The sequence below is a fragment of the Gnatocerus cornutus genome, chromosome 6, assembly GCF_029298725.1.
Source record: "Gnatocerus cornutus isolate USDA-ARS CGAHR chromosome 6, icGnaCorn1.1, whole genome shotgun sequence".
NCBI classification, from domain to species: Eukaryota; Metazoa; Arthropoda; class Insecta; order Coleoptera; family Tenebrionidae; genus Gnatocerus; species Gnatocerus cornutus.
In genome coordinates, this window is record NC_142238.1 from 18,363,278 (window position 1) to 18,385,391 (window position 22,114).

The following is a 22,114-nucleotide window of genomic DNA, read 5'->3' on the forward strand; positions in this document are numbered from 1 at the left end:
ATTTCGATTTAAGTAGTTTTAAAGCGTTTTTTAAGTTGTTAATTTAAAACAGTCACGTGAGATAGGAGTTTGCGACGGCACCGACATCTGTTGCGAAGATACCTGGACCCACTGAAGAAAATACGATAATTTGTCTAAAACTTCTGGGGATTATAAATATTTCTTTATTGCACATCTTGTAAAAATAGCTTCACAGTTTATCTACTAACAGGAACATTTGAATAATAAATAAACATTTCCCTAAGATTTCCTTCTTTCGTTTAACTTCCACTCTGTTCCTGTTCGATCCTGGAAGCTACTGCAGCAACCAAAGCGGCTCCTCGTCCACTCCCATCTTCAGACAGCATTAAATCAAACTGAAAATGACCAATAAACCTCAATCGGAACATTTAATCACGTACACTAATCCCCGGATTCACCATCGTGGAAATTCTCTTCATCATAAGGTCATGGAAATGTGGATGATATCTATAGACAGATCCATCAATAGCCACAGTGACGCGTGCCTCATTGATCTTATTCAAAAGTGTGGCAATTCCACTGGAGACTAAATCTGCAGCTCTTTTGGAGACGCATTCGCAGACGTATCGGACGTTGATGCAGTCTTGATCAGTGGCATGGGAAAGATCTAAAGAATGGTAAAAGACAGAGGCAAATTTTGTAAGTTTTTACCTAATTCGTCGACTAGGATATCTTTGCAACTTGTGATGGTTCCCGGGGGCTGGGCCTCGATTTCTGAGACGTACTTGGTGTAGAATTTCCCACGGGTGAACAGACTGTCTGAGCCTTTACCACCGAAAAGAAGTCCTTTCTTCGTCAACTTTTCCAAAGCTAGACGAGTTATCTCTCCCATGTACATCCCGGAAATCATTTTTTCGTGCCTGCGAGTGCTGTTAGTCCCAAAAGTAAAGGCAATTATTACTTACAGTTGTCTTCCGGGGTTTACCGAATTGACATCGACGTCACGGTCATATTCAGTTCTTATAAAATCGAGGGCGCCGTCATCACCAAAGGCGCCCCATTCTAAGTTTATTAGGACATTATCGGAGCCTTTATTGACGTCGTCAAACAGCTCAGCGTTTTTCTGTTTCTCGACATAACAGGCGTTGCTGCCGGTGCCTAAAAACGCCGAAGATAACACCAAAGGATGGCAAAAGTGTTAACGTACCAACAATGAGTCCGATTCTGCAGTACGGATTTTTCCAAGCGCACGACATCAGAGTTCCTGTTGTGTCGTTCAGGATGGCACATACTTTAATTTTTACGTCCTAGAAATATTGATTTGTTTGACTTAAAATCCCCATTATTTTCAGAAAGAATGTTGTTTATCGACGACAAGTAATATGTAAACAAACAACGGATTGTTATATCATTTATACTCGTGCTATAATTTAATTTCAGCCAAGATTAAGTTAATTTTCCCGACGCTAATGATGATGACATTATTTATGTTTATAATAACTTAAATTAGGTGTTAAGCGTGTTAAAATGTTATTAACTCTTCAAGCACCAACAATTATTTGGTGGCGATATAGTTGAGGTCTCAATCAGTGTTAATTCATTATGTTTGGACGATGTCATCGCTCGTACAAACGCAAAATTGACGCAAGCTTCGGTTTATTTTTAATCATGCAAAGCTGGACCACGCGACGTTCGACTCACCAACTATAACGCCAAACGGGGCTATCCAAGATGTCAAGAATTATTACAAGAGTAGTGACAAAATGGGAACTCACCCCTCGTCTCGCTATGGCATCTTTGAGCAACTGTACGATGTCGTTTCCTACACAGTTTGAGCAGTTAAAACCTTTAGTCCACCTCTCTAAATACCCCTTCGTCAACCCTTTCTGAGTCAAAGGAAAACTAAAAGTGAAACCGAGAGGTAAAGTCTCACACATAACTTGTTCTTGTTTCATGAACTGAGCTAGACAGTCAGCAATGTGGTCGAAGAGCTGCTCTCCAGAACCTAGCATAATATGCTGAGGAATAGCAAAGATTTTGGATCTCATTTCGAAGTGGTCTTTACTGAGTTCAATCAATAACACGCGGAAATTGGTTCCTCCAAGGTCCAAAGCCAGGAATTTCCCTTTTTCTGTGAAAATAGTCAGTTTGGGAGTCGATCAAAAGAGGTCAAGTACCTGAGCCATTTGGCAAGTCTTGGACGTATGTCACGAAGCATTTGACGATTGAACTAGGATGCGTTTCTTTCTTCAGCCCTTTGTGGACATTCTCTAAGAACTTTCGTGAGAGCTCCTGGAGCTGGGATTCATCCAAAACGAGTTCTTTGCAACCATCTCGAATCTAAAATTATCAGGACAAAAAAGTCGAACGTCATTATGTTATGCAAGAAGTCGTTTAACATTTGACGCAATTTGTAATGTGTGAGTTACCCTCTCTATTCTGATAAATGGTCAAATAAATATCTCGATAAATCCATCACGGATAATCCTTGACAGCACTTGTTTCTGTATTTTGTCAATCATTATAATTGAGATTGGATCTAATCTAATCAAAATCTACCTGAGCTTGGGATGTCAAGAGCTGAAAGCTCTGAAGTTAATTGAACTTGTAACCAAAAGCGCTTTACAAGCTAATTTTTGGGAAAATTCATAATACTGTTATTAGATACAGCTGCCAAGAGTGATGGTAAATATTTTCGTAGCACTTGTTTGGTTGTAATTGTGGAGATGAAGGGTTTCAGGTGTTTACTCGACGATAATTTCAAGAGTTAATTAGTTAAAAAAATGAGACTTATTCCCGTCGTAACAAACTAGTTAATTAAGCAATGTCGCGTACATAAATATTTATTTTTACCTGAAATACCGTCTATCAACAAGGTTACATAAGGACATTTCATCATGTCTGGAAACACGAAATTAAGACAAACCTCGGACAACACAGTAAAATTTTATTAGAGCTAAATGAACGAGAGGAAAAGTTTATTTAACGAATAACACAACCACGAGACGTCCATAAAATTCAATGATGTAACGTGGTTGTACTTCAAATAAAAATAACATCAGAACTTAAAAGGCAAAGACAAAACTTACCGCTGGATCAACGTTTTCCGCTGCCATTGGTCAAACTATGAACGAAGCGCGTAGTAGTTCTTTGATAAAACATGAAATAATCTCAAAAATTAATATCTTTATCAGTATTTATAGTTTAGGGGTCGTATAATGTTCACCTTTCTCAAATTTATTGTCTCCTTCACTATCTTCGATGCGACCGTTTAACGCAAAGTCGATCTTACTTGTGTCAAAAATAAATTTCGTTCTTAAAATAACGAACGCGGATTTTCTGGTGATGCGAAGTCATTCATTACACCCAAAGTGAAACCATAAACGTGGTTTACTACAGAGCTATACTGTATACTATGGTTTAATCGTGATTAGATCGGGTTATAAGGCGCGCAGCTTTGGGTACTCTTTATTTAATACTGCGATGCTGCTTAGCTATTTGCTTACATAACGTGTTTGCTCGGAATATATTTATTAGCACCTGATGAGAATTGTTAAACTGAATGCTAAAGCCATAAAGATATTAAAACAGTAACGCTGCAGTAAAGTTGCAATTGTTAGCATTTTGTGATAATTATTATATTTAGTTAATTCTTATTGTAAAAGTTTATTGCTGTTTCCAAGAACAAAAACGTGAGATTTTTTTTAACTGTAATTCAAAAGATTAAATCAAAACAACTCAAAATATTTTTTTGTCTTTTAAAATAACTTTTTTAGGTGTTACTGTAAAGAAATTTTTAAGAACTGCGTAGTTTTCATTTTGAATGTGTGTTACTCTAAAAATGTAAGGACACCGACCATGAATGTGCTTTCGTTTTTATTTTCTCATTTTTATTTCAACAGAAAAAAATTAGCGTTGATACAGAAGTGTATTATTGGTTGCCTAACTCGTCCTGCCTAACGTCAACACATGTTACGTCATCTGTCACTTTAACGTCAAAACATAAACCTTCGTTAACATGTAAATCCGTTTTTATTTACTCTTTACAATAATTTGATAAGAAAACTGAACATGAAGTGTTTATTAGTGTTCGATCATCTCAATGATGTAGTCTACACCAAATATGATACAGAATTTTCCAAACACATCCAAGAATTTGCGTCTTTACAAGGATTCCCGACAGAAGTACGTAAAAAAAATGTTTGTAATGAATGAAAAACTGTTTCTTCTAGAATGATAAATCTGAAATCGATGATAATATTTTTGTGCAAGTATTTTCCCCCATAATAACGTCCCAGAGAATAATGCATTGCCAGTTTGGGAATTCATACACGTCTATACAGTGTGAGGATGGTCTGAATATTTGTTTTGATGATGTAAGTGAAAGTAGAGACCAAAACTTTGATTATCCGTGGATTTTCAGTACATGGGATATTTATTTGTAAGTGTATCAAAGGAGGATATCCAAACCATTAAGAATTTTCTTAATATTTGTATAACTATGGTCAGATACCTGTGTGGTCCAGATCTCTCTTTGTGAGTCACTCAAACTGTGTTGTCACAAACTGATCATTGTTGTCTTTAGATTGAGGTCAAGCCAGAAATCTTCAGTGGTTACCAGACTCATAGATAGCTGGTTGTATTTGCAGAACAATGATCAGGCTGTGTTTGTGGAAGCTGTGGAACAATTGGTCGTCAATTCTGATGTCAGCTCTGTTACTCTACAAATTTTGCGCAAATCTGTGGATAAATTGGTCTCTTTAACGGACAAATCCAAAATCCATGCCATGGTACTTGTAAACAACAAGTTCCTCTCTCTATATTCTAGGTATTAGAACCTCCACTTTCAACATTTCTCCTACAATTATTTTTTAGTCAAAACGCCAAAGAGTTAGCTGCTACCGACATTCTTTTCTCCACGATTTTGTCGCACAGCAGCGCTCAACATTCCGTTGATAGTTTAGAAGTTCGCCTCGCTGGTCCAGACCCGTTGCCCACTTGTCTGAGCCACATCACTCACATCATTCCAATTTGCGAAGGCATAAATCTCGTCTATCTCATAGAAGTGGGGAACTTACTCATCTCGTCAAGCTTATACGAATCTTTTCTTTATCTCCACGCCATGCAGTCTATCCAGATTCAGAAAGACTCAGAAACTCTGAGACCTGCCTTTGATAATTTAGACACTGCGATGAAGAAACTCAACGATGCGTTAAAGAAGAACAAGAATAGCGCGGTTGATAACTGCGGGAAACAAGTCCTGAAGAAGTGGGACGTCATCAGGAAGAAGTACTTGGATTTTATTAAAACCAACTCCGATGAGGCTCTGTTACGAGCAGAAACGTTGGCGTTGGGCTTGTTGGAAAACTTGAAGCAGTTGCTTTGTTTGACGTCTATCGAAGAGAAGGTTGTGGTTTCGACTCGGAAAGAAACACAAGAAGTGGCGAAGATGGTGTCTGAGAAACTCAACGGTTATAACGAGTTCCTGAGGGTTAAGTCGATTCGGAACTTCACGTTGGGATCATATCCTTTTTATCGCACATTGGTGGGCACTTTTATAGTGAAATTGTCCTTAATCACCTTGCACTAGAGATTCCCTAACAATTAATAAGTACTTAGAAGAATTCCCGGGGTTGGTCCATTTCCTTTACGTTGATCGAGTTAACCATCGAGTCACTGCACCAACGTTGGATTTCAGCGCTGACGAAACCAACAAACTCACCAAAAATAAAGTAGAAAATTTGGTGATGAAAAAAAAACAAGCTGACTTCTTTTTTTAGATATGGGCGATGATCAAGTTTTCACGCAGTCATTTGCAAGAAGGGAATTTATCGCTGATGTGGAAAGACACCATTTTCAATTATGCGTATTTTCTCTGGTTTGAAGATACGAGTGGGACGCCCATGAAGCCGCTGGTGTACCCCACGAATTCGACAAAGGCTTTGCCGCAGCCTAGTTTGTTGGGGGGTGATTTTTATTTGTGCGTTTTTTATTCGCTTTAGAAGGAGTCTATTATTGTAATTTTAGGAGACTGAAGGAAGTTTGTTTCCCTAAAATGCCGTCAAACAAAATTCGGTGTTACGAGTTGTTCTGTGTCCACTTGGGGTTGGTGACGGCGTCGTGCGTTTTGGAACACACTCGAAGACTAGCGGCGACAATTTGGGAGTTGAGAGGATTTAAAGCTCATCCAATTGATTTGTTGTAATCAGTGTGCAATAAACCTAAACTTTTAATACAAAAAAATTTTATTAATGTCAACAATGCAATAAACGAAACTGAATTATAATAAATGGTACAAAATACCAGAAAACCAGTTTAGTAACTGCTTTGGTACAAAAATATTAATTACATCTTCTTCATTGATCTGGTGACGATTTCCCGCCCACCCGGAGTGGATTTCTTCACGGGACTCGTGGCTTTCCTTGTTTTCGGTGTAGAGTTCGCTTTTATAATCGGGAGGCTGCTCGAGGCGCTCTGCTCTGAGTCAATTTCCATCACTTGGTTATTTGAGGCACTAGTAACGTCTCCGTCTTTAGATCCAGCTCTGAGGAGCTCCACTTCTCTTTCCAGCTGGAACATCTCTTCTTCGGCTTTAGCTAGCTTCTCCACAAGTTGGTCTGTGTGCTTCTGTAAGGCATCTTGAATTTTCATCACTGTGCTGGGCCCCCCTGCTCTACTAGGATCAAGGTCTAACCCTTTCACTAGAGTGGAAAGAGTGTCTGAGACAGGTCGGACTGTCTTATACACGTAAGGGGCATCACTGAGGTTCACTATGTGCATGGGGATCTGCTCAAACTTCTGATTGTTATACCTCATAAAGGTTTGGGTGAAGGAGTGTGTAGAACTGTTCTCAGACTTCTCACTGGTGAGAAGACAACATGTAAAGAACTCAGGTCGCACGTTGAATAACTGTGGAAGTTGTTTGTGGATGAGTTTCTGACGAAAAGTAAGATTTAGGTTGGAGTTGGCTTCAAATCTATACCAAGCTATGACTTTGGGCATTACATCACCCAACAAGCTTCTGATTTGCTCTGGGTTAATCCTACCACCTCCATTGTAGAAGTAATGAGGCTTTGGACATGGAACTGAACCAATTATCCTGATGGTCCTAGTAATCTGCACTTGCTCCTGATCATTATCAGTAATTGATTTGGTTTCTTCTTCAACCAAGTCACCTAGCAGGAAACCATCCTAAAGAAAAATGCATTTTTACTTCTGATTTTGATTAGTCATGCTTAACGTTACCTGGGAAAACTTGTTTTTCAAATTATCGTATAAAAGAAGCGAAAACGCGGGGCCCGAAAAAGACACGGACAGAGTTTCAATCATTTTGAAATAAGTAGTGAATTAAAGTGAAAATACCGAACGATGAGGAATGAAAAGATCAACACATTTCACACCGTTTTTGTGAAGCAGAAACATTTTTAAAACCGCGTTTTTCACCTCGTTTTTCAATAACCATCGCAAGATTGATAACGACAACACTGCTGCATTCCGAGCATTACGTTGCCAACACATAAAAACGAAAAAAACTAAGGGAATAATACAATTTTTCTCGGAAGCAGAACTGTTTTTCACGAAATAAGTTTAACAATTCTTGTTTTAAAAGAAACAAGGAATCGTTCTTTTGTAAAAAAGATTTTTTGTGGTGCGTTTTGCAATTTTTAAATTGACAGGCATTGTCACCAAAATGTCAATGTCCTCTGATCTGTCATCAACTTGTCAAAGCTTGCAAATTGTTGCTGCAAGGAGGTGCTCTTGTTTATTGTTTATAATTTGCTGTTTTAGCACAGTAAGTTCCGTTTTTTATTATGTATTAGGTTACATTAGGCCTTTTTTAGTAGTAAGAACAAAGTCTTTGTATCAAATATATGATGTCATTACCGGGGAATTTGGGAAGCCCCTCGAAAGACTCAATTTCAACCAATGGAAGTTTAGTTGGAAGTGACAATATAACGAGGGATTTTAGTAGGTTGTCTTTGTTTTCGTCAGGATCTGCGACGTCTCAAGATGAACAGTTTCGTTGTGAAGGACATGCAGAACATAGTCTTTCTTGTATGCAGACTTATTTGCAAGCAGGGAAATTGTGTGATGTTACGCTTATTGCTGGTAACAATGGAAAGAAAGTGCAGGCGCATAGGTAACAATTTTTATTGCATTTATGTGTAATGGAGAATTTTTGATAAGAAGTGTAACAGGATATGACTGTCTTTCCCCTAATCTTGGATTAGTTGAAAATGCAGCCATATCTTATCTTGTTTTTCTAAATTCCAAAACAATTATGCAAAGTTTTTTGTGCATAAAATTTAATTCAAAGAAGACTGTATTACCCATTGGAGTCGCTTCATCTCAAAAGTCTGCTCAAAAACGCCTTTTCTCCCTTTCATAGACTCGTCTTATCAGCCGCTAGTGAATACTTCGCTGCTATGTTCACTGGCAGCTTGCGAGAGTCCGGTGAATCTGAAATAACGCTCGGCGACGTCAACGGCGATGTGCTCCAAGCAGTGGTCAACTATTGCTACACCGGGGCTATCGATATCCGAGAAGACAACGTGGAAACTCTTTTAGCAACCGCGTGTCTAATGCAACTTCACGAAGTAGTGGAAGCATGTTCAAGGTTCCTAGCTCACCAACTTCATCCTAGTAACTGCCTCGGAATTGCAGTCTTTGCAGAACACCAAGCTTGTACTAGTCTTTTACAAGAAGCGAATGCTTATACAAGCCACAATTTCATGCAAGTGAGTTGGTTTGTTTGATTTGGGCGTTTTTGACGATTGTTTAGGTGATACGAAACCAAGAATTTCTTCAACTGACTGTGGACCAAATGACGAATCTCTTGTCGAACGATGATTTGAATGTTACGTCAGAAGAACATATTTTCCACGCTTTGATGTGTTGGATTCAACATGAGTCAACGACCAGGAAGGCTCTAATCAGTCGACTGCTCGCGTTCGTCAAACTTCCTCTGTTATCTCCCGAATTTTTGACGGATCAAGTAGAACCTCTAGTTGGGTCAGATCCAGGGTGCCAGAAACTCATAATGGAAGCATTCAAATGGCACTTATTGCCTGATAGACATCTACAAATGGCAAGCGGTAGAACTAGACCTCGCAAAGCGACGCTTGGTCGCCTTTTAGTCGTGGGCGGCATGGATAAAAACAAAGGAGCCACAACAATTGAAAGTTACGACCCAAGATGCGATGTGTGGACAATCGCTCATCACATGAGTGGGCGGAGGCTGCAGTTTGGTATCGCCCTATTAGGCGACAAGTATGTTTGAAACATCCACAAAACAACCCTTTTATTATTAAGTTTAGATTATTGGTGGTCGGGGGCCGCGACGGCTTGAAAACTCTCAACACGATGGAATGCCTCGACATGGAATCCGGCTCCTGGACGCAGCTATCACCTATGAACACGCACAGACACGGTTTGGGCGTGGCTGTTCTGGGCGGAACTTTGTACGCAGTGGGCGGACACGATGGGTGGAGCTACCTTAACAATGTCGAAAGGTAAACCACCAAATCTGTAATTACACTTTAATAACATGGTTTTAGATGGGATCCAATTGCCCGTTCGTGGAGTTACGTCACTCCAATGCAAAACCAACGTTGCTCCGCGGGTGTGGCAGTCCTCAAAGGAAAACTTTACGCAGTAGGAGGGCGTGACGGCGCCTCCTGTTTGCGTACGGTGGAGTGTTACGACCCACACACCAATAAATGGACAATGTGTGCACCTCTCGCGAGACGAAGAGGCGGAGTTGGTGTAGCTGTAGCCAATGGCTACTTGTATGCGTTGGGTGGGCAAGATGCACCAGCCAATAACCCAGCTGCGAGTAGATTTGACTGCGTGGAGCGTTACGATCCAAGTAAATTTTAGTTTCTATGGTGGAAAATTGTCGCTAACATTTTGTTTTAGGTACGGATTCTTGGACGGTGATTGCATCACTCTCGAGTAAACGAGATGCAGTGGCGGCTTGTTTGTTCGGAGATAGGTTGGTAGCAGTGGGGGGTTACGATGGGAGTCATTACTTGCGAACGGTGGAGCAGTATGACCCAAATACGAATGAATGGAGCGCGCTGTCGCCTTTAATAACAGGAAGAGCGGGGGCTTGTGTTATCACCGTGTCAAATTCTCAAGTACAATCAAGTAACTGATTTTTTCTACAAGCTTTTAAACTTTGGTCATGACTAGAAGAGTAGCGAAGGTATGGAACTGTAGTGGACATTATTTACAATCACGCTGTTTATATTCGTGCTTTCTTTCGCAATGTTTTACATTTTTTATATCTAGTTAGGGTTCTATACAGTATTAACTTTTTACAAGGGTGTAGATAGAGCAGTCCTAATATTTTTACACGGCGTTAAACTCCGAGGATTTTTTTTAACATTTATCTTGTTACACAGTGTCACTCGATCAAATCGAGTGCGTTTGAATGTGTTCGAACCGAGACTGATTTTGATTCTGCTTCAAGACTGAACTTTTCCTTCCAAATTCCTTTCGAATAGAATTTTTAGTTAAAACGCTTTTAGATAAGTTGCAAACAGGACTGCATTATTTTTAGAGTAGTTTCCAGATTTTACCATGCATTTGATGTCTTTGTGATTGATTTTGAGATTTCCTGCAAGGGTTAGGGTAAATTATTGTAAAATTGTGCTTTCCGAAAACAATCTCAAAAAGTCTCCTGTGATAAAGCTAGTTGATATTAGGGTCCTTGCAGGAAAAATTGATGTGAGAAAATGTGATAATGATTGTAAACTAAAAGTGTAACACTTTTGCATATGAACTTTCTCATTTTTTTAAACGTGTTTTATTTTTTTTCGACGACCCCACACTATAACAAAAACAGTTAGTAAAAAGTAACAATGACTGTTAAGTACGCGACTTAAATAAATACTGTGCGTTGTCTAGACTTTCATCTCTTGCCGTCTTTTTCCCAGTAGTCATCAGTTTGCATTTGCGTCAATCGCGACAAAGTTCGATCAAAAGCGAAGATTTCTTCATCTCCAGTGAAAATATTCGCAGTGGTCTCATCTTTTCCAATCTTGAGATCATCCATTAACATTCTATGCTCGTCGCTTATGCCAACTTCTTGTTGTTGGCGCAAAAAAAGGTCTTTGATTCCAACATCAGCGCTGATGACCACTTTAATTCTGTGGTCATAAAAAGCGTCTATTAGTGTTATGAACCGTCTCGCTTGGGATTTGATTTCGAGACTCATTTGTGGCACGTCTCTTATAATGACAGTGTGGAAAAACTGCGCCAAATGTAAATAATCGTTAGCTCCCAACGGCCGGTCGCACAATTCTTCGAAAGATGTTTCAAGGACTCCTCCGCAGGCTTTTCTGAAGGTGACATCTCGTCCTTGGATGTTGAGAGTTCGACTGCGAACCACGTCGTTCTCTTTAGAGACCAGAAACTTGAAAATTGGCTTGATGGGGTCGAGTTTGTGCTGGGATTTCACGAAAAAATTCGATTTACTGCTTTGTCCCTTCAATCTGTAATCAATCCCCGAATCCAAACTGATGACTTCGCAGTGGTCTTTGAGCACTTGGATAAACGGGACAAAGTTCGATCTCTGGAGACCGTTTTTGTACAAATCATCAGGAGGTCTATTACTAGTCGCTACCATAACAATTCCATGTTCAAACAACACTGTAAATAATCGCTTCAGGATCATAGCATCGGCGATGTCGGTAACTTGGAACTCATCAAAACAAATCATCCACGCTTTTTGACTTATCCGCCCCGCGACTGGGGGGATGGGATCAAATGGTTTAGACTCGCGATCCGAGAAATCCCTCACGACTTCCTGTTTCGTTTCGTGGATTTTCTGGTGGACATCCACCATAAATTCGTTGAAATGAACACGAGATTTTTTCTCTACATCACAGTTCTCATAGAAGAGATCCATTAGCATAGTTTTGCCACCTCCGACAGCCCCATATATGTACAAGCCTTTGGGGGCGGTTTTGCGACTAGAAAAAAACTTGCTTAGCAAATTCTTTTCTGCCGGCTGGTACGTTTTCACTTGTTCATAGATTCGTTGCAGAGATTTACCTACTTTTGTCTGAATGTCGTCGCGGAATAGTTCACCTGAGTCGATTTTTTGGTTCAAAGCATCAACGGGGCCTTTGTTTAGAAGAGCGGATGTTGAAAAATGGAGTTTAAAGGTCTGATTTTGGGAGTATCGCAAAATTCGCAACATTTTTAGATACGGGGAGGATAATCTGAAAGGGTGGCAATAGATTTTTGTCGATTAAAAGTAATAATACCTACAAGTTAAAGATCGAAGTTCAAATGCGACTGAGAGGTACTAAACCATTTTTGGATTAATTACGAATTTTTCTTTACGTAATTTCATGTTGAGGTTAATGGTCACCTGTCACCGTGACATTTCGGAGCTTTTGACACAACCGTCAGGTGAGTGTCAAGTTGAAAGGCTATCATTTAGTCTACTGAATAACTTCTGAAAAAACGAAACTTGAGAAAATGTTTTCGGTGACCAAATTCGATAACAATAATGATGCGGACGCTATGTGTAAAGAACTCTTTGCGGTAAGTAAAAAGCACGAGAGGTTTTTGGGGTTATGTTTACGTCAGTGACTAAGGTTACGCTCGTCATTTTGAAAACGAAATTATATACAGAATGATTTTGTTAAATTATTTTAGAACAAGCCCTTCATCTCGAAAAAGAAGGAGAAAGTAAAACATGGAAAAGTAGCCAAAAAGAAGAAGAAAACTTTAGGAAACGCAGTGAAGATAAAAGACGAAATTAAAAATATTTTAAGTTCTAATTCCACTGCAAACAGCACCAAGAAAATTAAATTGAAGAAGTTAAAAAGAAAACAAAATGAAGACAACCAGCGGATAAAAACATTTGACGCTAGATTAAACACGCCAGAGGGTTCTAGTGAGATATTGGAAAATAAAAAGAAGAGAAAAAAGAAAAAAAAACAAAAAGTAAAAAGCGCCGATGTTGAGAAAACTAACTTTGAACAAAAGATAGTCCTTAGAGAAAGCAAGGCAGAAACCCTAAACGAAAAACAAAAGACCAAAAGAAAGACAAAAACTTTGGTGATGCAAGACGAACCTCAAAAAGATCGTAATCAACAGAACGAAAAATTAAAAAGGCTAAATTTACAGTTACCGCCACCTAAAAAACGTAATTCAAGAAATTTATCTTTGCGAGAAAGAATGATGGCACAGCTTCAAGCTGCTAGATTCAGATATCTCAATGAACAAATTTATTCTACTGATAGCAAGGAAGCCCAAAAAATCTTCAAAGAAGATCCAGAAGCATTTACTGCCTATCATGATGGCTACCGACAACAAGTGGGAAAATGGCCCTTGAATCCTGTGGACGTCATAATCAAGAGCATTCAAAAATTGTAAGTTTTTCGTGAATTTTTATTTATTTTTTTAATTAACGCAATTTTTTATAGACCGAAGAGCCATGTTATAGCAGATTTTGGCTGTGGAGACGCCAAAATCGCGCAAACAGTCTCCCAAAAAGTCCATTCTTTCGATTTAGTAGCCATAAATGATTTGGTAACGCCCTGTGATATGGCTCATGTACCTTTAGAGAGTCTTTCAGTGGATGTGGTGGTGTTCTGTTTATCATTAATGGGGACGAATCTTCACGATTACCTTTTGGAAGCTAATAGAATATTAAAATTAGGGTAAAAACGAGTTGAAATTCTTCGTGCTCTCATTGCTTAAAATTGTAGGGGTACTTTGAAGATTGCAGAAGTGGAGAGTCGTTTCGATGATGTGAATCAATTCATAGAAGCTCTAAAGCGATTCAATTTCAAGAATACTTGGAAGGACTTTTCACATAATCTATTTTACTTTTTAGACTTCAAGAAAGAAGCGAATATAAAGAATAAGAAAAAACTGCCTACGGTCAGCTTAAATCCATGTCTGTACAAAAAACGATAATTTTTCTTTGTTTATTGGAAAAATTTAAACGTCCTTAAATAACACAATGAACTAATGTAAAACTGAATTATTTACCAAAGCGTACGGATTTTCTACGCCGTCAAGCACATCCTCAGCCTCTTCTCGGAGATTTTCAACTTTTTCCAGCAGCAACATCTAAAAATCATGTTAGAAACGAAATTATCAATTCTCCAAATTACTTTAGCCGCCGCTATCAACTGCTTGGCTACTCTTCGTGGCATGTGTTCAATAGCCTCCACCAAGTTCTCCGGATTTGCTGCTGCTATACTTCGAATACTCTTATATCCGGCATCGTAAAGTTGCTTTGCACGACTCTAAAAACAACAATCGGATAAGAGAATCAAAGAAACGAATCCTACTTGTTTCACAGCTGGTAACTCCATTAATGGTAAGAGTTCCCGGACGCAACAATGCGACAGTCTTTGACTCATTCCTTTCAATAAACTAGCGAAGGTCCAAAACTCCTCAAACTGCTCACAAAAATGTACGACATTTGTTGCAAACGTCGCGGCGCCAGTCATGAGGTGTTGTACGACGCCTCTGTCAACTTGAAACTTTTCCGCGACTTCAAACACAGATTTTTCGTTCCATAAGTCGTACAGCATTAGAGTTAGGAAAAATCGGTTTAAAACGCGCTCTGGGAGATTCTAAAAGCAGAGAGTCAATCTACAGTGTGAGATAAACGAAGGAGTACTTTGATCGGCTGATTGGAGAGGAGTTTTACAGAGACGGCTTCGGTGATTCCGAGGACGCGGGCAGTGTGAAGCTCGTTCGAGTTCAATCTACAATACTAAAACAACGAAATTGGAAACATCTCGTTGTTTTTACTTACAATATTGTAATAATCGCTCTTGTTTGGGTGAATCTGCTCCGCTAAATCGTACGGCGTGACTAAATAAAGTAAGTGTAAAGCATCCAATAGAACGAGACTCATCTGCGCATCGTGAAGATCGTCGTACAATTGATGAGCTCTTTTCATCTCAAAGTTACCTTTTATTGCAGCACATCCTAACTTACTTATGACTAGTTTAGTGTTGTTTTTAAGTACAATTTTTCGTTTTGTGGGGGCGGCAGGTTGACTTTCACAAAAACTGGTGCTGGCGAACTGAAAATTCAGATCAGAAAAAGTTTGAGAGAAAGGGAACTTACAGAACAGTCCATTCTAACAGTGACATCGCAGTTGATACTGTTTTCAGGTTTGGTCAAATCAGCTTCTTGTAGAGCGCCTTGTTTGAAGAGCTCCGAGATGACTTTATCTGTTAGTTTTTTAACATTGACACCGAGGCGTTCACTTTGGATGTTCATTAGCGTACATTTGGAGACTTCTTGAAGTTGCGCCCTCGTATTGGCCACCCCTAAGCTAATACAGCTTAGCAGTAATTGTCTAAAAATAGTGATTAAGGCAAAGAATAGACGGCAGACAACCGTACTTAAGACCTCTGTTTTCTGCGTGCATACTAGACATAGCATTATCCATCGGCGACATTAACAACTGTTTAACTTTGGGGAGATCCGGAAGGTTACAAATTAAAATACTCTCACCAGTTTCGCCCAAACCTGCTCGCCCTGCACGACCAACCATTTGCTTGTACTTTGATAATGTTATAAAGTCGCGACCAACGTAAGGCTGTCTTAAAATCACTCTTTTCGCTGGTAGATTGACACCAGCTGCTAACGTCGAAGTGCAACATATCACTGAAATGACTCCGGCACGAAAAGCATCCTCGATCACTCTGCGCTCTTCGTTTGTGAGCCCTGAGTGGTGGTACGCAATGCCCAGTTGAATGCACACGTTGAAGATTTTGCATAAGGAGCCGCCTTCGTCGCGGAGGGCGCTCTTCACCTGCCGCTTTTCCTCCTTTTTAAAGTCCAGCAACTTCCTGAAGAGAATAAAACATTTTTTATTATAAGTGAAAATGGTGGAGGCGCCGGGTCAACAATATTTTTTTTCGCAATTTAAGAAACAACTATTGGTGGCGTTTTGTACTTACTTATCCACAACTTTGCAGAGTAAATAAGCCACATTCTCACAGTTTTTCTTGGAAGGACAAAAAATCAAGCACGAGCCTTCAGGAACAACCTCCATGACCAACGCCCCCAACTTATCAGGATCCATCTTATTCATCTCAACTGGGTACTAAAACTCTTTGTAAATAACAAAGTAATACTGCAATGGGGTTATACATTTCGAACATGGAAAGACCTGACTACCGTCAGAAACTCCTCCTGTTTACTACTATAGTTAACTTTCGCAACTTCAGATCCGCACTTTACGTACTCCACCAACTCAACTGGTCTAAAATTCTGCGTGTAGATATCAGCGTTGAGAAACTTGCAGATTTCGTTAACATTTCCAATAGTTGCGCTCATTCCAACAATTTGAATATCCGCTAAAAAAAAATCGTTAAATTTGACTACTAGTGGCTCATAATCACCTTTGATGAACATGATTTTGGTGAGAAGCGCCTCCAAAGTTGGGCCCCGGCCCTGTTCTCCAATCAAGTGGAGCTCGTCAACCACTATAAGGCCAATTTCGTTAATTCTTTCCGCTTCAATGAGACTGTTCAATAAACCTAAAGCTTTCTCAATAGTCGCTATGTAGATCGAGTTTTTTCGCCGTCGTTTTCGCGGTGGAAAAACTCCTTTATTGGCTGCGTATTCTTCAACTAGAAAGTCAAGAGCCACCGCGAAGGGTGATAATGCCCAGACTTTTTCTTGGACTATTGCAACGTACGGTAAAATAAACAACGCGTTTTTTTTCGAACAGATAACTTCGCGCAGCATTAAAATTTCAGCGACCAAAGTCTTGCCGCCACTGGTTGGTAAGGCGTAGATCAAGTTTTTACGACTTTGGATGGATGGGAGGTTTAGACACTCATCCTGCCAATCTAAAAAAGAGCGAAAGTAAAAGTGCTTTCAGAATTTAGAACCTACCATAGAGTTCTTCAATTCCTTTGTACAATTTTACGAGTTCTTTTACTCTAATGGGTAACCCATAAAAAGGTCCCATTTCTAGAAACTTTGAGCCTTGTTCACATATCTGCGCGGTTTTTTCAGGCACCTTTTTCTCTTTCACCAGATTGTTTAACAACACTCGTTTCAAAGCGGTTGAAAAACTGGCGTCGATTCCAGACAGCGTCATGTCTTTCTCTGGAATTGATATCTCAGAAGTAGCGACTTTATCTGTGTTGCTAGTGAGTGGTGTTCCAAAGAGATCATCCAAAATCTGCACCATTTTTTCGTCTCCGATGTCCTCCGACCCCAGTATACTAACAGAATGCTCTATTTGGTCAAAAAAAGACTCGACTTTGTTGCGATTCGCAGGCTTAAGCAGATCGCCTAAATTCTCCGATTTTTCAGTGGGTAAAGAAGTCTTTTTTTCACACAGAGATTTTTCTTTGCTCTCAAAAAGCTGTGACAACTGACTCATCACTGATTTTTCCAAAGTGTCGTTAAAAGGATCGATGTTACTTTGGAAGGACTCGCTTTTTGCTTTCAAGACTTTTCTTTCAGTATTTTGTGTCTTCACAGTTTGTAAAGAATTGTCGCTACTGGCTCTCATTGAAACGCGTTTCTCTGTATTTTCACTTGCCAACAGTTGGGTAAGATCTAGATTATCAAGGAGGGTGTCTTCAAAGGGATTTTCCTCAAGTTTACATTTCTTGTCTATGGTATTTAACTCTGTAATACTGGGGGATCTTTTTTTGTGAAGGGCGTTACGTGGATCTGCGTTTTCCTCATTTTTTCCCGCTTTAAACGTATACAAATTGATTAGTCGAAAATACAGTGGTTATGAGACTCACCTTCATTGTGTTTACATAATGAAAGGGCAGAAAACTTTTTCTTCCTGCTTTGTGATGTGCTACCACTTTTGAAGGTTATTTGTGGTTTGGCGAAATTCATTATTGTAAAGCGTACACTTTATAGAAAAAGAACGGGAAAGCAAAAACACGAGCTTTGAATTTTGAAAATGCACAGCTGATTGTCAAATTTTGACAGCTGCGCATGGTTGCCAATCGCAAATGATTATTTACAAAATAGTCTTTAAAGGGCAAAGTTTTCAGGAATTTCCAATTAAATCTATCAATCTCCAGTTTCTATTTGTCGTTTTCATGTCCACATATTAATTTAATCGTTCACATTTATACGCGAAACCATTTTGACAACCGCCAGTTGACAGTCATTGACAGAAGTGTAAATGTCAAGGGAATTTCAAAACTGTTTCCAAAATTGGCTGTTTTTCAAAATTAAAAGCTGAAATTTAATGTTTGACGTTTTCATTACAACCCGGAAATAGGTATGAATTAAATTTACTCATTCTAAAATGTAGACATTGCATAATTCTAACTTAAGAAATAGAACATTCCAGAAGTCTTATCACTTCACAGATTCAGTGTTAAAAGCCCAAAATGATTCCGTTCTTTCCTTCCAACTTTAGTTTTTCCGACGAAATGGACGGCGAAGACAACGACACCGGGGAAAGTGAAGAGGTTAAGAGTAGAGCAGTTGTGAAATACTCAGTTCCTAATCCTGCACAATTTTTGAAATTAAAATGCAACACCGATTTAAATCTGCCTCCTTCCAACTGGTTGAGTAGTTCTGCGGATTCGTACGGTTTGCAGCATGTCTTCTACCCCCAAAAAGGTTTCTCTAGGTAAGTTTTTCTTAGTTATGGTAAAATCTAACTTTTAACCAGTTTTCGCATGGCTCACATGTTCCCAGATTGCGTTGGCGAAGTAGATGTAGTTTCCGACGCCGAAAACATCAAGAATCTGCTGAAGATACCATACAGCAAAGGTTGGGTCAGTATGATGGTCCACAGAGTAGAAAACACTCTACTTTTGGACGAATTTGATATCTACAAACATTTGTTGAGAACGTCAGAAGCAGAGTGGAAATGGCTAAAGAAGTTCTTTTTCGAGACTGTAAACACCGAGACTTATGAAGCAGACAGAAACTTGTACATTAAGAACAGGAGAAGAGAAGCACTGAAACAGAAGAGCTTAGTTTCCAAGTTTTTGTACCACAGTTTAATTGAAGGGGACGATAACATCGAGCTTGAAGCTAAAAAAACTCTTCCGTTGCCTCTGCATGGCCCTCAGTTACCAGAACCCGTTTCTGCAACCCCCGATTCCCAACCTTTCGATCATAATTACAACAGAAACGTCGTTTGGACTTTTGAAGACATTGAGATGTTAATCGGGACGGATTTACCAATTTTTGGGGGCGGCACTCACCCCTGCATTTCCCTCCGTCTTCGCGATGTCAGCAAACCAATCAATGTTCTCACCGGCATCGATTACTGGCTCGATAATCTCATGTCTAACGTTCCCGAGGTTGTAATGTGTTACCATCTTAACGGCATCGTCCAAAAGTACGAACTCATAAAAACTGAGGATTTGCCACGGTTAGACAACTCGAAGTTTTCTCCCAAGGTCATCCGAGACGTCGCTCAGAGTATCTTGTCTTTTCTTAAGTCAAATGCGACAAAGGCGGGGCATACTTACTGGTTGTTTAGAGGAAAAGGAGAGGATGTGGTCAAACTTTACGATTTGACCTCTTTATGCTCGGAGAAAGACGTGGAAAACGGGCAAAATCCTTTTACTGTTCCCGTGGGAATGTTACTATACAGGGTGGCGCGGAATATGAAGCACACTTCGGATCGTCCAGGAGTCATCCGCATGTTACTGAAGAACTGCGTGGAGTTATTGAACCAAGAAAAATACCCTGAAGTTGTTACGTCTTCACATTACATGCTGTCTGATTTGTACGTTCCTGCCGGGACGAATCCAGAAGCCCCAGGCTTGGAACAGATGGAAGTTGATGATAACGAAGAGTTCGACGACGATGACTTGTTCGAGAGCGACAAAGAGTCGGCAACGAAAGTTTTGTTGTTGGACGAGAACTACACTCAGAAATTTAAAAACCAGTACAAGAGTGCGCCTCCAATTTCGGGGAACGTCGAAGAGCGGTGTCTGCAGGCCATCCAACACGTCGCTTTGGGGTTGAACTGTTTACAGTATTTCCAGACCCACACGACGACAGTTCACGAAGAAGAAGAACTACCAGCGGCGAAACCGTTCGAACCTATTCCGATGCCGTACGCAAAACTCAGCGACACTAATCAAGTCCAGAAGAAAAACAGAAAGAACAAAGAAAAGAAAAAGAAGGAAAAGAACGAGAAAACCGAGAATGCGCTTTTGCTGAAGAACAAAAACGAAGCGCAGCCGTTGCCGACATGGCAGAATGAAAACGATAGGAAGATATCCTGGAAGGACCACTTGAAGACTCTTTTGTATGAAAAGGCAGTGTTGGTTTTCGCCACGTTAGCGGAGCAGCACTTCGTCTCTGGGTGTTATGGTAATAGTATGAGAACCATCGGACTGCTGGCGCGGTGTCAGATGATCATGCACAAACTCGTCTACAATTACAACGGTTTGAAAGAAAACTGTCTCTTAGGGAGAGCCGGCGACTGCTGCATTATGATGGTCCAAAAGTGGGAACATGTAGAGTCGTACCGCCAACAATTCCAAACCAACTCCGAAGAGGACGAAAAAATGATGGAACACCTCGAGAAAGACGAACAATTTTTCAATATCCACATCGGCGACTCTAATATGAAGTGTGTCTTCATTTACGACATTCGAACGATCGAACAAATCTTACTTAAAGCCGTAGAATGTTATGAAGAGGCGCTCAAATGCTGCGAAAACGACAGTATTCTCCGCCGCCTCGGTAACAGTCTCAACGAAGTTGCTTCGTTCTACTTAAACAAAGCCAAGTCATCTACAACGTACGATCTCACGGTGGAAATGTCGAAGAAAGCGGAGCCGTACTTAATTCGAGGTCTTACGATTTTTGAAAAAGTCAAAGATAATGCTAATATTGCATTGTTGTACACCAACATGGGGCATTTGCATCGGTTGTTGGCGTATGCCAACACTCCCAAGACGAGGGGAGAGTTGAGCGCGAAAGAAAAGTTGCATTTCAATAAAGCTTTTATTAATTATAAGAAAGCCCTGCAGGTTTTGGGCGAAAGGAAGCAGTGTCCGGGGATATGGGACGCCGTGCGATGGGAATTATCCACGGCGTTTTGCAACATGGGGATTATCATGCACGAGAATCCTCCGTCGAATATTGTAAGTAGAAGCCTCTAATTTGATTTGTTATTGATTGTTTGTTTTAGTCAAAGTCCGAAGCCGAGAAACAAGTCATTGAGGTCCTGCTGAAGGCTCTTCAGTACTGCGATTTGGACGAAGACAACCCGAAGCTTCCTTTATATCAGTTCCGAGCCGCGATGATTCACTACCGAATTGGCTGTTTGTACCATAGCCACATTTGGCTGTCAACTGGTGACTCCGCCAATCGCAAGAACGTGATCCAGTTAGCAAAAATCAACTATGAGAAAGCGTCTAGATATTATCTCCTTTCCTTGGATGTTATCAATTTCTTCACGTCTCAAATGCAAAGAGTGGCTCTGTCTGAATATCTAGCAGATAGTAAGTCCCCAATTGTTACTCGTTCGATTATTGATCTTCTGGTTTCAGCAACCAACGTGGCTCACGTTAAAATCAAGCACTTACAACATTGTCTTGAAGTCTTCGTCGAGATTAACGACATGGTCAAACTTTTGTTTGAAAAGAAGTTGGATGTTCCGGAGGGTGAATTCGAAGACAAGAAGACCAAAGACGGGTTTAAGACTTGTTACTCGTTATTGAATCTTATTAGACAACGATTGCAACACGTCCTTAAAATATTGGTCAAGTTATGTTTAAGTAAACCGCCGCCGAGTAAAGACTGTCCTAGATTAGCAGAGATTTATAAGAGTTGTTACATGGTGTCCTTGAAGCTGAAGGACGGCCTGAAGGTTGAAGAACTCGTGAATGAACTGTACGACGTTCTCACTCAAATAGCCCAAAAACTACAATTTAACAATGAATAATTTATCTAAGCGAAAAGTTAGTTTTAAGTTAAACTCGCGCTGGTTTTAAAATGTTTTTTTTAATGTTTAATAGATCTCAGAATGCGCTTTTAGTCTATTTTTACATTCCCACGCGTTGCGTGGACGGTGATCTATGGAATTCTTGTGGTTGATGAATCAACACTTCTGTGATAGAGTCGTGTATTAAATATCTATTTTTTAGCGTTTTCTTGTTTTGTATTTCAATAAAAGACTGTGTCGTCAGTTTGT

General features: G+C 39.9%; 8 protein-coding genes across 14 annotated transcripts; 4 read left to right on the forward strand and 4 right to left on the reverse strand.

Annotated features, from left to right (window-relative positions):
- Nucleotides 1-148: 148 nt before the first annotated feature.
- LOC148173614 (hexokinase-2-like) lies at nucleotides 149-3,346 on the reverse strand. 3 transcript variants are annotated; one of them, XM_088038420.1, is made up of 9 exons: nucleotides 3,188-3,289; nucleotides 3,051-3,131; nucleotides 2,139-2,301; nucleotides 1,737-2,092; nucleotides 1,169-1,268; nucleotides 927-1,119; nucleotides 673-881; nucleotides 402-628; nucleotides 149-356 (listed from the first exon to the last, which is right to left on the reverse strand). In XM_088038420.1, the coding sequence occupies exons 2-9, from the start codon at nucleotides 3,075-3,077 to the stop codon at nucleotides 261-263; spliced, it is 1,371 nt and encodes a 456-aa protein (XP_087894546.1). In that variant the 5' UTR covers nucleotides 3,078-3,131; nucleotides 3,188-3,289; the 3' UTR covers nucleotides 149-260. The 3 variants fall into 3 exon arrangements, with proteins under 3 accessions (XP_087894546.1, XP_087894547.1, XP_087894544.1); XM_088038421.1 differs by having other exon boundaries at nucleotides 3,051-3,109; nucleotides 3,188-3,206; XM_088038418.1 differs by having other exon boundaries at nucleotides 3,051-3,346.
- Nucleotides 3,347-3,916: 570 nt separating this feature from the next.
- On the forward strand, nucleotides 3,917-6,227 carry HPS1 (Hermansky-Pudlak syndrome 1 protein). 2 transcript variants are annotated; one of them, XM_088038411.1, is made up of 8 exons: nucleotides 3,917-4,146; nucleotides 4,194-4,337; nucleotides 4,385-4,497; nucleotides 4,547-4,789; nucleotides 4,837-5,484; nucleotides 5,573-5,693; nucleotides 5,742-5,941; nucleotides 5,989-6,227. In XM_088038411.1, exons 1-8 carry the CDS (start codon nucleotides 4,033-4,035, stop codon nucleotides 6,164-6,166), a joined length of 1,761 nt encoding a protein of 586 aa, XP_087894537.1. In that variant the 5' UTR covers nucleotides 3,917-4,032; the 3' UTR covers nucleotides 6,167-6,227. The 2 variants fall into 2 exon arrangements, with proteins under 2 accessions (XP_087894537.1, XP_087894536.1); XM_088038410.1 differs by having other exon boundaries at nucleotides 4,837-5,483; nucleotides 5,548-5,693.
- Nucleotides 6,189-7,292, reverse strand: LOC148173616 (BRISC complex subunit FAM175B-like). The gene is made up of 2 exons (XM_088038424.1): nucleotides 7,207-7,292; nucleotides 6,189-7,152 (listed from the first exon to the last, which is right to left on the reverse strand). Exons 1-2 carry the CDS (start codon nucleotides 7,288-7,290, stop codon nucleotides 6,307-6,309), a joined length of 930 nt encoding a protein of 309 aa, XP_087894550.1. The 5' UTR covers nucleotides 7,291-7,292; the 3' UTR covers nucleotides 6,189-6,306.
- Nucleotides 7,293-7,632: 340 nt separating this feature from the next.
- On the forward strand, nucleotides 7,633-10,765 carry LOC148173617 (kelch-like protein 5). 2 transcript variants are annotated; one of them, XM_088038408.1, is made up of 7 exons: nucleotides 7,633-7,753; nucleotides 7,803-8,101; nucleotides 8,351-8,699; nucleotides 8,744-9,231; nucleotides 9,279-9,473; nucleotides 9,519-9,829; nucleotides 9,880-10,765. In XM_088038408.1, the coding sequence occupies exons 2-7, from the start codon at nucleotides 7,833-7,835 to the stop codon at nucleotides 10,116-10,118; spliced, it is 1,851 nt and encodes a 616-aa protein (XP_087894534.1). In that variant the 5' UTR covers nucleotides 7,633-7,753; nucleotides 7,803-7,832; the 3' UTR covers nucleotides 10,119-10,765. The 2 variants fall into 2 exon arrangements, with proteins under 2 accessions (XP_087894534.1, XP_087894535.1); XM_088038409.1 differs by having other exon boundaries at nucleotides 7,806-8,101.
- On the reverse strand, nucleotides 10,735-12,333 carry LOC148173618 (putative ATPase N2B). The gene is made up of 2 exons (XM_088038422.1): nucleotides 12,241-12,333; nucleotides 10,735-12,191 (listed from the first exon to the last, which is right to left on the reverse strand). Exon 2 carries the CDS (start codon nucleotides 12,167-12,169, stop codon nucleotides 10,877-10,879), a length of 1,293 nt encoding a protein of 430 aa, XP_087894548.1. The 5' UTR covers nucleotides 12,170-12,191; nucleotides 12,241-12,333; the 3' UTR covers nucleotides 10,735-10,876.
- A 99-nt stretch (nucleotides 12,334-12,432) lies between these two features.
- On the forward strand, nucleotides 12,433-13,958 carry LOC148173619 (uncharacterized). The gene is made up of 4 exons (XM_088038423.1): nucleotides 12,433-12,519; nucleotides 12,634-13,352; nucleotides 13,407-13,643; nucleotides 13,692-13,958. The coding sequence occupies exons 1-4, from the start codon at nucleotides 12,454-12,456 to the stop codon at nucleotides 13,900-13,902; spliced, it is 1,233 nt and encodes a 410-aa protein (XP_087894549.1). The 5' UTR covers nucleotides 12,433-12,453; the 3' UTR covers nucleotides 13,903-13,958.
- Nucleotides 13,900-17,924, reverse strand: LOC148173620 (helicase POLQ-like). Of its 2 annotated transcripts, XM_088038407.1 has the most exons (12): nucleotides 17,727-17,924; nucleotides 16,858-17,673; nucleotides 16,359-16,811; nucleotides 16,108-16,313; nucleotides 15,915-16,060; nucleotides 15,354-15,803; nucleotides 15,073-15,307; nucleotides 14,756-15,028; nucleotides 14,618-14,713; nucleotides 14,283-14,570; nucleotides 14,103-14,237; nucleotides 13,900-14,058 (listed from the first exon to the last, which is right to left on the reverse strand). In XM_088038407.1, exons 1-12 carry the CDS (start codon nucleotides 17,824-17,826, stop codon nucleotides 13,954-13,956), a joined length of 3,303 nt encoding a protein of 1,100 aa, XP_087894533.1. In that variant the 5' UTR covers nucleotides 17,827-17,924; the 3' UTR covers nucleotides 13,900-13,953. The 2 variants fall into 2 exon arrangements, with proteins under 2 accessions (XP_087894533.1, XP_087894532.1); XM_088038406.1 differs by having other exon boundaries at nucleotides 16,108-16,811.
- A 166-nt stretch (nucleotides 17,925-18,090) lies between these two features.
- LOC148173621 (erythroid differentiation-related factor 1) lies at nucleotides 18,091-22,108 on the forward strand. 2 transcript variants are annotated; one of them, XM_088039112.1, is made up of 5 exons: nucleotides 18,091-18,220; nucleotides 18,312-18,577; nucleotides 18,620-21,062; nucleotides 21,110-21,422; nucleotides 21,471-22,108. In XM_088039112.1, the coding sequence occupies exons 2-5, from the start codon at nucleotides 18,333-18,335 to the stop codon at nucleotides 21,863-21,865; spliced, it is 3,396 nt and encodes a 1,131-aa protein (XP_087895238.1). In that variant the 5' UTR covers nucleotides 18,091-18,220; nucleotides 18,312-18,332; the 3' UTR covers nucleotides 21,866-22,108. The 2 variants fall into 2 exon arrangements, with proteins under 2 accessions (XP_087895238.1, XP_087895239.1); XM_088039113.1 differs by having other exon boundaries at nucleotides 18,362-18,577.
- Nucleotides 22,109-22,114: the final 6 nt, after the last annotated feature.

Excerpts from the sequence above, each read along its gene's own strand:
- LOC148173614 (XM_088038418.1), bottom strand. The coding sequence starts at position 3,077 with ATGGCAGCGGAAAACGTTGATCCAGCG. Across the intron at positions 2,093-2,138 it reads AGACTTGCCAAATGGCTCAG|AAAAAGGGAAATTCCTGGCT; the intron begins GTACTTGACCTC and ends CTATTTTCACAG. Across the intron at positions 1,269-1,736 it reads ATGCCATAGCGAGACGAGGG|GACGTAAAAATTAAAGTATG; the intron begins GTGAGTTCCCAT and ends CAATATTTCTAG.
- HPS1 (XM_088038410.1), top strand. The coding sequence starts at position 4,033 with ATGAAGTGTTTATTAGTGTTCGATCATCTCAATGATGTAGTCTACACC. Across the intron at positions 5,484-5,547 it reads TCGGAACTTCACGTTGGGAT|CTAGAGATTCCCTAACAATT; the intron begins CATATCCTTTTT and ends AATCACCTTGCA. Across the intron at positions 5,694-5,741 it reads ACAAACTCACCAAAAATAAA|ATATGGGCGATGATCAAGTT; the intron begins GTAGAAAATTTG and ends TTCTTTTTTTAG.
- LOC148173616 (XM_088038424.1), bottom strand. The coding sequence starts at position 7,290 with ATGATTGAAACTCTGTCCGTGTCTTTTTCGGGCCCCGCGTTTTCGCTT. Across the intron at positions 7,153-7,206 it reads TGAAAAACAAGTTTTCCCAG|GATGGTTTCCTGCTAGGTGA; the intron begins GTAACGTTAAGC and ends ATTTTTCTTTAG.
- LOC148173617 (XM_088038408.1), top strand. The coding sequence starts at position 7,833 with ATGATGTCATTACCGGGGAATTTGGGAAGCCCCTCGAAAGACTCAATT. Across the intron at positions 8,700-8,743 it reads CAAGCCACAATTTCATGCAA|GTGATACGAAACCAAGAATT; the intron begins GTGAGTTGGTTT and ends ACGATTGTTTAG. Across the intron at positions 9,232-9,278 it reads ATCGCCCTATTAGGCGACAA|ATTATTGGTGGTCGGGGGCC; the intron begins GTATGTTTGAAA and ends TATTAAGTTTAG.
- LOC148173618 (XM_088038422.1), bottom strand. The coding sequence starts at position 12,169 with ATGTTGCGAATTTTGCGATACTCCCAAAATCAGACCTTTAAACTCCAT.
- LOC148173619 (XM_088038423.1), top strand. The coding sequence starts at position 12,454 with ATGTTTTCGGTGACCAAATTCGATAACAATAATGATGCGGACGCTATG. Across the intron at positions 12,520-12,633 it reads TGTGTAAAGAACTCTTTGCG|AACAAGCCCTTCATCTCGAA; the intron begins GTAAGTAAAAAG and ends AAATTATTTTAG. Across the intron at positions 13,353-13,406 it reads ATCAAGAGCATTCAAAAATT|ACCGAAGAGCCATGTTATAG; the intron begins GTAAGTTTTTCG and ends AATTTTTTATAG.
- LOC148173620 (XM_088038406.1), bottom strand. The coding sequence starts at position 17,826 with ATGAATTTCGCCAAACCACAAATAACCTTCAAAAGTGGTAGCACATCA. Across the intron at positions 15,804-15,914 it reads CTCTGCAAAGTTGTGGATAA|GAAGTTGCTGGACTTTAAAA; the intron begins GTAAGTACAAAA and ends TATTCTCTTCAG. Across the intron at positions 14,059-14,102 it reads AGTTGATAGCGGCGGCTAAA|ATGTTGCTGCTGGAAAAAGT; the intron begins GTAATTTGGAGA and ends CATGATTTTTAG.
- LOC148173621 (XM_088039112.1), top strand. The coding sequence starts at position 18,333 with ATGATTCCGTTCTTTCCTTCCAACTTTAGTTTTTCCGACGAAATGGAC. Across the intron at positions 21,063-21,109 it reads AGAATCCTCCGTCGAATATT|TCAAAGTCCGAAGCCGAGAA; the intron begins GTAAGTAGAAGC and ends TGTTTGTTTTAG. Across the intron at positions 21,423-21,470 it reads GTCTGAATATCTAGCAGATA|CAACCAACGTGGCTCACGTT; the intron begins GTAAGTCCCCAA and ends TTCTGGTTTCAG.